Source organism: Haliaeetus albicilla, chromosome 23 (assembly GCF_947461875.1).
Source record: "Haliaeetus albicilla chromosome 23, bHalAlb1.1, whole genome shotgun sequence".
In the NCBI taxonomy this organism is placed as follows: domain Eukaryota; kingdom Metazoa; phylum Chordata; class Aves; order Accipitriformes; family Accipitridae; genus Haliaeetus; species Haliaeetus albicilla.
In genome coordinates this window covers 15,013,817-15,026,026 of record NC_091505.1, presented here as the reverse complement: position 1 = coordinate 15,026,026, position 12,210 = coordinate 15,013,817, and the positions used below count along the sequence as shown (strand labels likewise).

At 50.1% G+C, this 12,210-nt stretch overlaps 1 protein-coding gene across 3 annotated transcripts in view; it reads right to left on the bottom strand.

Moving 5' to 3' along the window:
* ZMYM3 (zinc finger MYM-type containing 3) overlaps positions 1-12,170 on the bottom strand; it is a 33,895-nt gene extending 21,725 nt beyond the window's left edge. The window contains exons 1-2 of one of the 3 annotated variants that reach the window (XM_069811277.1): positions 12,048-12,170; positions 366-1,262 (exon numbers count right to left, since the gene is read on the bottom strand). In XM_069811277.1, coding sequence (XP_069667378.1) covers positions 366-1,248 — 883 coding nt within the window. In that variant the 5' untranslated portion in view covers positions 1,249-1,262; positions 12,048-12,170. Of the gene's footprint in view, positions 1-365; positions 1,263-11,437; positions 11,530-12,047 lie in introns of those variants that run through there. The other 2 variants (XM_069811275.1, XM_069811276.1) reach the window with 2 other exon arrangements.
* Between the last annotated feature and the right edge of the window lie 40 nt (positions 12,171-12,210).

Genomic DNA, 12,210 nt, shown 5'->3' with positions numbered 1-12,210 from the left:
AAACACCTTCTCCTGGTGACCCTCAGTTCCAGCAAAGACTCCAGTGATGAAGAGTGTGAGCTAAGCTGATGCACAGCCACAGCTTTAACAGGGAAGCTCCTAGCTGACACAAGCATTGAAAATCAAAGTTAAAGCTATGAAAGCCAGAGCAAGAGCTTGTGTGTACCAGGGGAGCAGCTTCCAGAGCATTATTCCCTGTAAGCAAGATGCTTTCCCCAAATCTAGCCCATCACTAGCATTGACAATTTTCATAGCAGGAGACAACTGGAAAAGCTGGAGTGCAAACAGACTCCACCTTCAGCAACGTGCAGCAGGATGACCTCCTGAGCAAAAGGAAGCCAAGTTCTGTAGAGATAACGACCTACCTGCTGGTGGTGAGGCTTCCTGTGCTTTCAGTACACTACTTTCTTTAAGTGAGTTGTTCCCACTATCATCCCCTTCCTCTGCCTGGTTGTCCTCCGTGGGCTCAGGGGGCAAAGCTGCAGTACTGTTGTCCAGGCTCAGTTCCACCTCTGCTTCCCCTGTCAGCCCTTCCCTCTGCATGGGTGAGCTTTTCCTTAGTGCCTTCAACCTTGTCTTCTTTGACTGTTTAAGACTGAGTTGTTGGGGGGCCATTGGTGGACTTGAGGATTGTGCTGTGATTTCTTCTGTGGCTGGGGCACCACTAAGGTCCCCAGAGTCAAGGACGGGCTGTTGGGGTGATTCAGGGGCATTGTCATCAGACAGTGCAGGAATAGCAGCAGCACCATCCTCCTTTAGGTCCCCAGAATCATTTTTTGGTGCATCTTCCCCTTCTTTCCATGTTTCTGGAACAAGGGCTTCTCTAGAGAGGGCAGATGAGTCCGCTGGTCCATCCTCCACATCCTGGGAAGGATGTGGCTTATACAGCCCATCCAGACCCTGCGATTTATCTAGCTCCATCAAGTCAGCAGTTTTATCCAAGTCATCTAAGACATCAGGTTTCTCCAGCATATCCAAGACATTAGGTTTATCTAGAACAAGGTCGTTTGATTTGTTCAGTTCAGACACGCTGTCTGCTTTCACTAGAAGGTCCAAGTCCCCATCTGCAGTCATCTGCTTGGATTCTTCCCAGTCAGGAGGCTGAAGAACTGAAACTTCCTGGGTAGAAGCTGTTTGGGAGCCGAGGAGATCTTCCCCAAACTCCATGTCAGCAGGGAGATCACCAATAAGCGGTTTGTCAGGCAAGGACAGGGGGTCCAAAGATCCTGAAAATTCACTGGAATCCATTTAGAAGATGGCAACTGGAAATGAGAGGGAAACTTGCAAGTTAATGAGAAGTAGTCTAACACAACACATGAATTGTCCAGTCTTCTGATCACTGTTGGAGTAATACAAGGCCCAGTAATACTGCTAGCCATAACCAGGATACTAGCAGGTCAATCGCATCTACTCATGAGGTTACAAAACTCTAAAGCCAAATAGCAGCAGCGGGGCACAGCGGTTCGGTGTAGCAGACCTTTGGGAACTCTAAAGCCTCCACACATCTCACCACAGCATGGCAGACTTGTTTATGCTAAATGACACAGTGGTGTATCAGAAATGAGTCAAGTACCAATTCAGGAGGCTTCACACAGCTGTTCTGTGGTGTGTAATACCCACTTCCCTGCCTTCCTCTCTATCTCATGAGACCGAAATAATCTGGTCTGTCCCTTCTCCTGATCTGTTCTTGTGGAGCTAACACAGATTTTATTTTTAAAATATCTTTTCTCTTAAACATAGAGGCAGAAAGAACTCCTTTACAGCTCTGTAGCCTGTGCCTTGAACAAGATACAGGATAACAAGAAGCATGAATTTTGTCAGAGGACAGATATAAACCATGTTATAGTATAACTACAGCTACAGCATAGCCCCAAAACTACATGAGCTAATATTCAGACACAGAACAACTGGAAAACCTTAAGTTAGAACTAGGAGGAATTCTGGAGAGTGGCAAGAAGAAAGGTGGTAAAGCCCATGATGTTAAAAGCAGACATAAGAGGAAGAACAAGCAGCAAAGTAGACATGAGCATGCAATGCGGAGTCAGGAAGAAAGACCCATGTGACTTTGCAGGGCACGGGTGGCGCGCTTGCACAGTCAGATGTGATGCTCACTGCTAACATCAGAGGGACAAAGTTACAGCCCAGCTCCTCATGGACAACATTATCGTAAGACAGAAAGGGCAAAACTTTGAGATGAAGCAAGTAAGCATTTACATCAATGTTGGCTAAAAATGAATTATACCCCCACAAAGAGATAATGGTTGACGAACCTGAAGAGGGAAAGGGAGAAGGAGTCTACAAGTGGTGAGGCAGAGTAAGACTGGAAGTAGCATCACATGCCCAAAACAGGCTGTAAGTAGACACTACAAGGAAGGCACTAGAATCAAAAGATGTGGCACCAACCTATCCCCCCTCAATTAAAGTCATTTTAATTCTAAATTTGATACTGTTTTAAGCCCTGAAGCAGAAGATTCAGTATTTCTGTCTATTGGGGCTTACTATGGGCATAACTCATCTATATCAATGAAGGAGGAAGCCTGAAATAATTTCACTGGTGATGGCTGATTAATTCTTTCTTTATATCCTTCCCTCTGAAAGCATAACCAAGTCTCACTCACAAATGGTTTACTCAGAACTAAACAGGACATATTTGGATAGAGAATCTACCCAACTTCTGAAACTCATTTAAGCAGGAATTTAGGGAATCACACCCTACAGCTAGAGTTCAAAGTCATCACCTCCTTATTTTATCTAAAAACACAGCAACACTTCTGTTTCACAGTGGCAGATAAGCACCGTTCCCACAATCACAGAAACTACAGAAGATGTAATCTTCAGAGATGCTCAGCAAGTTTCACCACCAAAGACTTCGGTGATTCTGTTCGCTTTCTTTACAGAGGAGACAAAGCTTCTAGAATGATCCAATTCCTGAGCATTACAGGATCTAATATGTTTTTTAGGGTGGCTGACAGAAAGAAGAACAAAGTGAAATAGAAATAAACACATCTGAAAGAAAGGTCCTAATGATTTGAAACAGGTAAGAACCCTCCCAAGATGATAAACACATTTTTTCTGCTGCTCGGAATACAAGCAATGCCTTCTTCTCAAAGATGTTCCCCACCCAGATTTCCAGACAGACAGCAGACCTTACAACAATAAGCAGCAGAAAGGTCAAGCCACCCAGATGAATAAGGAAAGCTTATTTATAGGTATCCTTAACAGGACTAACATACTCCTCAAATTCACCTTCAGACACTTTGCACAAGTCTGCAATGAACCACCACAGAGGTGATATTCCTACAGTATTTGCCACTTTCAGCTGGGCTAGTCTTTGCTTGGTAGAAAGAGACCCTAGGAACAATTTTGGAGCCTAAGAAATCCATCTGGGCATTCCCTCCCAGAGGATAATGCAAACAACAATTAATCTATGAATTTATCATTCTAGTCGTGTGCCCTACAAATAGACCAAAAGCATCTGGTTTTAATAGCGTATACCTTAACATTGCTCTCAAGCTTTGGGTGCAAGAGCATTATGATACAAGACAAGACTCTGACAAACTTAATGGCAACAACATTGACCAACAAAACGGTCTTAAAGAGAACAAGTAGTCACAGATTAAGTCAACTCCAAACTACTGGTATATGGTTGGGACAGATACACAGACCTTTCTGCAGACCCAAGAATCCGCAGTAAGACCATCCACTTGCACGTTCTGGTTGGAAGCACAGTGCTTGCCCTAGGTGTTCAAGGTCTCATCCACTTTCATCAGCTCTGTCCAAATCCCACCGGCAGAACAGCTCACATGTTCTGGTGAATGACCCAAACCTTCTTCTTAGGATGTGCAAAGCTAAGGACTACTGCAGTCAGTCAAACGAAAGGACCATGTATTCGAATATCCTGTCCCTATTCACACCAGGAATGGATACCCGGGGAGAGAGTGTAAGAAACATAACTAACAGGACATTCCTCTTCAGCACATCCTCCAATAAAGTGGCAATCAGCTGCTGAAAAACTGCTTGGCTTGAGTTGCACTGAGACTGTCACTGTTAAGAGTCTGTACTGGGCAAATCCTCTATGAATCTGCCTAATCCCCCTTTGAACCAATTTACACTTTGGGGCTCCAAAAATTCCAGTGGCAATACATTCTGCAGCCTAACATTTAGTTTTTAAAAGTATTTTCCTTTTGTTTATTTTAAACCTGCTGCAGCAGTGCTCTGTGAGAAGGCAATACAGAGCAGATGAGTGCCGACTTTTGATGTATTTATAAGAATCTGGAAAAGCTGATGGAGTTAGAGCTGAGGCTGGACGCAAGGAGGTGATGTTGACAAGCAGTCTGGGTGGGAAAGTAAGGAATGTCCCTGCCCACCACTGCAATTCTGTCTCCCTGACAATGAAGTCTTTACAGTGGCTTTCAAACGCCAGCTGATGAGGATGAAGAGGGCAACCCTCAGAACACGAGAGAACGATGCTTTCCAGCTCCATGGGTTGCTCTGAAGTCAAACTCAACCTGAAGAAATTAGAGCTTCCCAGCTGCAGCAGGGTAAGAAACGCTACTTCTATTTGCCCCACGGCGTTCGGATTCATCTGGGCTTTCTGTTGAGCTTCACAGTGAGTTAAGCTGCCAACTGAACATGCACTTTAACTCTGTGTCCTGGTTTTGGCTGGGATAGGTTAATTTTCTTTCTAGTAGCTGGTATGGTGTTATGTTTTGGATTTAGTATGAGAAGAATGTTGATAACACACTGATGTTTTCAGTTGTTGCTAAGTAGTGTTTAGACTAAGTCAAGGATTTTTCAGCTTCTCATGCCCAGCCAGCAAGAAGGCAGGAGGGGCACAAAAAGTTGGGAGGAGAGACAGCCAGGACAGCTGACCCAAACTGGCCAAGGGAATATTCCATAGCTTATGATGTCATGCCCAGTATATAAACTGGGGGCAGCTGGCTGGCAGGAGTGGATCACTGCTCGGGAACTAACTGGGCATCGGTCGGCGAGTGATGAGCAATCGCATTGTGCATCACTTGTTTTGTATATTCCAATTATTTTATTATTGTCATTTTATTATTATCATTACTATTGTCTTCCTTTCTGTCCTATTAAACTGTCTTTATCTCAACCCACGAGTTTTACTTTTTTTCCGATTCTCTCCCCCATCCCACTGGGTGGGGGGAGTGAACGAGCAGCTCTGTGGTGCTTAGTTGCATGCTGGGATTAAACAAGAACACTCTGGTAAAGTCTCTTGTCACTTTCTCCAACAGAAGAAAAATAGCTTATTGTTTCTGGCAGATGCTGAAATGACCCACCACAAGTCACCATCTTTTTTATTCCAGGACCACCTAATGCACAGCTCAGTCACTGGGCTCTGGTCACTGGTCTCCTTGAAATCTTCCTCTGTTCCAGCCACATACCTGGCAGCGAGGAGAGTACACTGAAAGATGACCCAGCCAAACAAAGAGGAGGCAGCGTGCTGAAATCCTGCATGATACAGTGGATACAACTGCTCTATTGGACATGTGGAAACTCCTTACTTAGGACTCGGCACCATCCTCTCTGGAGTATTCAGTAACAGATATCCTGGGAAGACCAAGTTCAAGGAGCAAAGTGTCCCGCACAACAGTCTGAAGCAGAGTGCTTCTGAGGTAGCATGCAAGAGTTTCCAAAGAAGTGATGGGATGGCTGAGGGTCCTCCCCGAGTGCGCAGGATTGGCATAGAATGCAACATTGACTGCCAAATCCAACACATATGACTACCTGACCTGCCCTGGCTTTTCTGCCAAAGAGGGGGCATATGAATCTCCTCTCAGACCTGGAAGGTCAGAGCGAGACATCTCTGCCAAGACACTCAAGTACACCAAGTGACTACCTGGGACATTATCTAGCTTACTAAAGACATCAGTGGTGCTGTAACTGCACAGATCTTCCACATCTCAGTGTCCTCAGATAATTATTAGCAGGGGAATATGTGGCCTACCTACAAAAATGAGGTGCTACCATCAAACATTTAATTAAAATCAGACAGTAAGAAAAAATACTGTTGTTACTCCGTCATGATGAAGCGAATACCTCAGAAGTCTCTATTGCCCATGAAAGAGCATGGCCATGCAGTTACTGCTTTCCTCTAGCAAAGGAAGAGCAACTGCTTGGGTACCTGTCCTAGACTTGTTCATGGATATGGATTCAGATTTTCAAGACTTTTGAAGGCTGAAGGATTTATCTTTTTCACTATTAGAGATCATTTGAAATACAAAAAGCATTAACTAATAACTACAAAAATCAAGACACTCAAATCAACATTCCAGCCAATTCCTACCTACGAGTTCTGTAAAACCTGAGCAGAGCTCTGGAGGAAGTCCTATTTTTTGTGCCAAATTTTAGAATGAACAGTAACACCCAACCTAGTATTTCTCAACAAAAACAACAGTCATTGATACAGTTCTATCAATAAAACATTAAGAAAATAATATCATGTCCTATCAGCCAACAGATCTTCATTAACAGGATTATACCTTGAGTGACAAATATGGCAAAAGCCAACTTCATTGCTGTGACTTATCTGAATTTTTCTGGGCAGTTGATAGCTTTCCAGATGCAAGCACTGCAAACATTTATTACAGATTGGTTAACTCATTTTAAAGCAAATGAATTTATGAAGAATCACCAGTAAACTAAGCACACTGCTAAGGACCAGGTTTCAGTCCAGTCAAAATTCTCCAGATAGGAGCAGAAATGATTTCATTATTCACTAGTGTTTTCGGAGAGGCAGCTCTCTGAGCTCCCATGTGGCAGCCCAAACTTGGTCTTCAAAGAGCACAAAGCCCATTGGTGACATTCAGTACAGTGCTGCTTGCACACAGCACCACCTTAGACCATTACTGTCTCATTCTTGGCTAGCGTCTACACTTGATGACAGATACTGGAAGAGCTGAGATGTTTCAAATAAAAAAAAGAAATATCTGACACAGTAATGCAAGAATCCCACTGCTTTAACACTCAACCAGAAAACACCTTCCAGTGATAAACCTGTTTTGTTCATTGGAAAGAAATGGGGAGACACGACCCATCTCAAAAAAACCCCACAAGGTAAGAAGATCTACAGCAGAGGACTCTTCAGAGATACAGACAAATGCACATGAGGACTCGAAAAGCTGGAAGTCAAAGTTGGACAAACCCAGAAACAGCTATTTCCAGATTAACACTATAGAGGATTACTTAACAACTGACCCAGGGATATGTAAATCCTCTGTGACTTGGAGATTTTACAATAGCATTCAGTGACTCTCTCCAAGTAAGCTATAGCTACTGCAGATGTCACAGGTCAAGTTCTTCAGCTTGTGCTTTGCAGGCAGGGCTCACTGAACAGTCGTCTCTTCTCATCTCCAAACATATTATTGGTTCTCTCAGTTAGAGTACAAACAGCAGTAGCTATCACCATGTCCCCTTCAGGCCAGTCTTCACATGTGACTGAAACTGTCTACACAACAGGAACTGGTAGATGGGGAAAAGAAGGGCCTTCCCAGAATATCACCAGCAGCTTCAAGACTCCAGCAATGGTTTTCTAACAGTACAAAGCCAAGAGGTACCAAGACCACCACTAGATTTTTCTACAGCAGGAGCAGCAGCTTAGGGTGCAGGCCTCAAACTTAGTATAGCAGTCTCCCAGAATCAAGAAAGCTTGAACCCTCCAACACAGAGCAGATGGTGCTGCAAAACAACACCATGAGTTTCCTGTTAATTCCTCAAAGGCAGGAACGACCAAACTAGATTTTGAGCTTGCATTCCAGAAACTTCACCTCAGCTTCAAAAAAGTGCAAGAGGAAGGACAAATTTCAGAAATCTTCTTTCAGAATTGTCTGGAGTTAGGTTTACCGGGAGACTCCCTGCAACACTTCAAATGTACTTCACAACGTTCCTTGGATCTCAGCATTATTTGCTGCTAACCCAACACCTCTGTACTAGTAGCAAACTCTAAGACAACTAACAGGAGCATGCTCATCCATCCGGAAAGCCATCCTGGCAGCAGTTTGAAACTGCTTGGACACTGTCACATCTTTTTGTAAGACCAAGATCCCCCCAAGCACTAAGTGTCAAGGCTTTGCAACAGAGAAAAGAGCAACAAGTCTAGGTACACTCTAACACAGCTTGCTTTGTTTACACATGTTAAGACAGAGGTCTTAGCAGCAACGCCTGGTGTCTGGAGAGCAATTCAGAACTTCAAGAACCAACTCCACTCGGAGATTGAGTCAGAGAGAAAACTCTCCTGCCACTTGTACAGCTTTGTGTCCATAGCATGAATAAGCAACATTTCTTCCAAGGCTCACCACATGGCAACATCTGCCAAAATACTGTTATACACAGGGGAAGGGGGTGGGTGGGTAAAAAAGCTTTGGGAGTACTGTCTGAAGCACAACAAAAAAGCACAGAGGTGCACGGCATGCTGGAGCAGCATCTGTTGAAACTGCCCTAATGATAGTAAGGCACTGATTAAAAGACAGAAATCGTCAGTAGACCTAGAAGTGGTAAAAAAAAGATGGCCCCCAGACCTCTACCTGTTGCCCAGATGCTGCAGAAGGGTGTCAGACCACCTAATGCAAAGTCCTGGACACCTCCCACAGGCAGCCACAGCCAGCTGGAGATGAAAGCTGCAGGTACAGCAGGTGACTCTCCAAAGGAGAGTGCTGCAGCCTCGGAACAAGCCATGGACTCCCTGGCCCTGGTGGTCCTCGAAACTCAACTGGACAAAGCTGTGAACAAGACGGTCTCAAGTCAGCTCTGCTGTGAGCAGGAGGTCAGTTGGACTAGAGACCTCCAGAGGTCCCTTCCAACATAAACCTTGTCTGTGGTTCTTTGAATAAACCTTACTACACAGGGAAGAGAAAGAAGACAAGAGGGCAGAGCCTGACGGATGATGTATCTTTGAGGGCAAAACATTTAATTTTCCTTAAGTGGCCTTACAGAGCCAAAATACTGGAAGTGCAAGGTGAGTTGTTTCCTTGGGCTTGCCGACAGTCCCAGATCCCTCTGCAAGGTGCCTGCCACCATGTCCCCCAAAAGGCATCTCAGTGTTGGGATGCTTCATTCGCCTCACATGCAGCTGCACAAACTGGCCCTAGGTAACACTGTGTTGAACAGACCAATGTGTCACCCAGCCTAGTGACTGACTGACTCCTCTCTCTTTACGCTGTCGAGGGCTGAGCCAGCAGAGCAGGCTTACAGGAAGTGGCGAGACAACACCACCAGAGCCCAGGGCCAGCAGGACTGGTGAAGATGGTCTCAAGCACTGCCCTTTCCTGACCTATGCTGCCAGCAGAGGAAGAAGTTAACATTTAAAACACTCTACTGAGATTAAAACACAATTCCAGTGAAATCCTGCTAGCACGGCCTTCACTAAGCTAACAAATACATTGTCACAGCTGTAGCCTATTCCGTACTTCCCTTGAATGGCTTTTACCATAACCCTTCTGCACTAGAGGCTTCTGCTAGCACACCTATGTCCATCAGGGTCACACATGCCAGCATCACTGACCGTAAAACATCCGTAGAAGAAATAACACAAGGGGCTTTGCTCCCAAAGCAAGGCCATGGGCTCAGCCTCAGCCCCTTGCTCTGGCTGTTAGAGCTGTGGAGGAGTCAGGTGTGACTTACTGTCATCCTCCAAAGCAAGGGCACTTGCAGCATGAGGGTTGTAAGCAGGGGCAGAGAGAAACAGAGATTGTGCAAATATGCATTCTGGGGCTGTAAGCTGCAGGTTGGCCATTACAGACAGCAGCTCTGTAGGCTGTGGCTATTCCTTTAGTAAAGCCGGGCTGGCAATAATGACAGAGCTATGCCCTTAGCACCAGCTTTGATCCAAGGATAGGCAGCGTTAGGTGAGAAAATGCAGATTAAAAGTTTTCTTGAGCAGTGCAGCAGCAGTGAGAGAGAGAAGTTACAGTCTAGAAGAAGAGCCATGGCTAAAGCACAGCAGGAGGAGAAAGGAAGAGCACAAACGAAGCAGCTCTCATCCTCATCAGAAAGAGACTCCAGGAATCATTCCCCAGCACTCAGCTGAGCACCCTATCCCCCACCATCTCCTGACACAGACCACATCCAGCACTGCCTCTGCCCACACAAGCATATCCGACTGCCAGGGCCTTTTCCCGTGCCAGGCACATGCCACAGTCAGCTCCCACCCTCACTGGTGCACACCCTCCTGTCTGGGGCCAGTCCTGCCTCCACCTCTGCAAACCACACGACAGGTACTGATGCTCCCCAAGGCACCTCACTGGCCACAGCCACACCGCTCACACACAGCCCGGCCTGGTGAGGCTTCAGCGGATCAGGGCTTTGCCTCCTCCGGCGGCACAAGGCAGCTTCAGCCACACGGGGCTGCGCCTATCTCTCGCAGGGCCTGATTCTTGAGAGTAGCACATGGTGCCCCGGGATCCACAAACACACTTCAGGCCTCGGGGACACCCAAGCCCTGCTCCGGTCCAGACCCACCCCACCCATACAGGGGGAAGGTGGACAGAATGGTTGGCCAGTTCACAGACCAGCATCTGCGTTTTTTGCAAGCTCCACAGACTTTGTTACTATGTGTAGTAACAACAGCATAAAGGCTGCCTCGCTCAAAGCCTCTGCCCAAGATACAGGGAGAGGTGAGCTGAGGAGGGTGCTGGGTGCTGGGGCTGAGCACCGGGTGCACAGCAAGCTTCGGGGCAGCTGAGTGCCAGGGGGAGGCTGGGGGCCGTTTGCTGCCGCTCCGTGGCGCAGCTCCCCACAGCAGGGACAGGCCCCGCTGGGGGGGGTGGGTGTGTGCACCGGGGGCTGGGGCAGGTCTCATGAACCACAAATCCCCGGGCCCAGCCTGTGCCCAGGCACCGATATCGCAGGGGGCACAGCCGGCCCCGGGCCTCCCCCCATTCCCTCCGTGCCAACCAGCACCGGGGCGGGGGCCGCGCGGTGTCAGACTGGGGCCTCCCCCACCATACCGTGGGGGGGCCCGGAGGTCTGCTCCCCCCAAGCAAGGGCGAGGGTCGCACCGGGGTGTCCCGCGTCCCAACCGGGGAGGGGGGCGGGGGTGGCGAGGCCTGCCCCCCCCTCCAGCAGACATGGGGCCGGTGCCGCATCGGGGTGGGGTCCCCGGTACCCTCCCCCCGCCGCAGGGCGCCCCCAAGTGGTCGTCACGGGGGGGGGGAGCGGCGCCGGCCCCGCCCCCTCGCGGAGCGGTAGGCCACGCCCCCTCCCGCCAGGCGCGCGCCCCGCCTCCCATCCTGTGGGGGGGCCCCACCCGCCCCGCCCCCCCGGGACCCGCGCCGCACGCGCCTGCCCCGCCCCCACCCGCGGGGCCAAGCACCGGCTCCCCACGGGCGGGCGCCCCGAGGCCGCCCCACGCTGCGCCGCTGCCCCACCTGCGTCTCCCGCGCAGCCGTAGGGAGGCGCCCGCGGCCGGCGCCGCTCGTACCTGGCTCCCCGGCACTGCGCCGCCCGCTCTACCCAGAGCCCGGATTCGGGTCGCGGCCCCTTTAAATGGAGGCGCCGCTCGGAGCCCTCAGCGCGCTGCAGCCCGATGGGGGGCGGGGGCAGCGCCCCATTGGCAGTGCAGAGCGAGGGACGCTCTCCCATTGGCCGCGGCGGGATCTGGGCTCGCGAGACTCGCTTGCAGGCGGCGGCCTCGGAAACGCGGAGCGGAGCGGCGAGCCCGGGATCGGCGCAACAGCCCGGACTCCGCCGGGCGGCCGGAAAACCCGGAACGGATCACCGTGGCGGAGCGGAGCCGCGCGCACAGCCAGCGCGGAGCCGAGCGCTGGCAGCGGACGCACCCCAGCGGGGCATGGCGCGGTGCTGGGGGGGGGGCGCCGTGCGCGGCGGGGGGCGCGGGCCGGAACGGGGCGCCCCAGTCCCCGCCGGTGCCCGCGCGGCCACCCGCAAAGTGCGGAGCGGATCGCGCGGAGCGGGCTTGCCACCCCACTCCCCCCCCCCCCCCCCTTAACCCTCTCGGTGCCTCCTCGCGCGGTCCGGGCCCCGCTGCCGCCCCGGGCAGCCCGGCCCGGCCGCGCCGCCACAGCCTCTACCTGCGTGCGGGGGGAGCCGCCCGGCCGGGTCCAGGCGCCGCCACCGCCACCGCCTCCCTGGAGCTGGAGCGTCTCCCCGGGGCGGTGAGTGACAGCGCGGCCGGGCGGGGCTTCCGCGGGGGCCCGGGACACGGCACCGCCCCCAGGAGGGGCTACCCTGGCC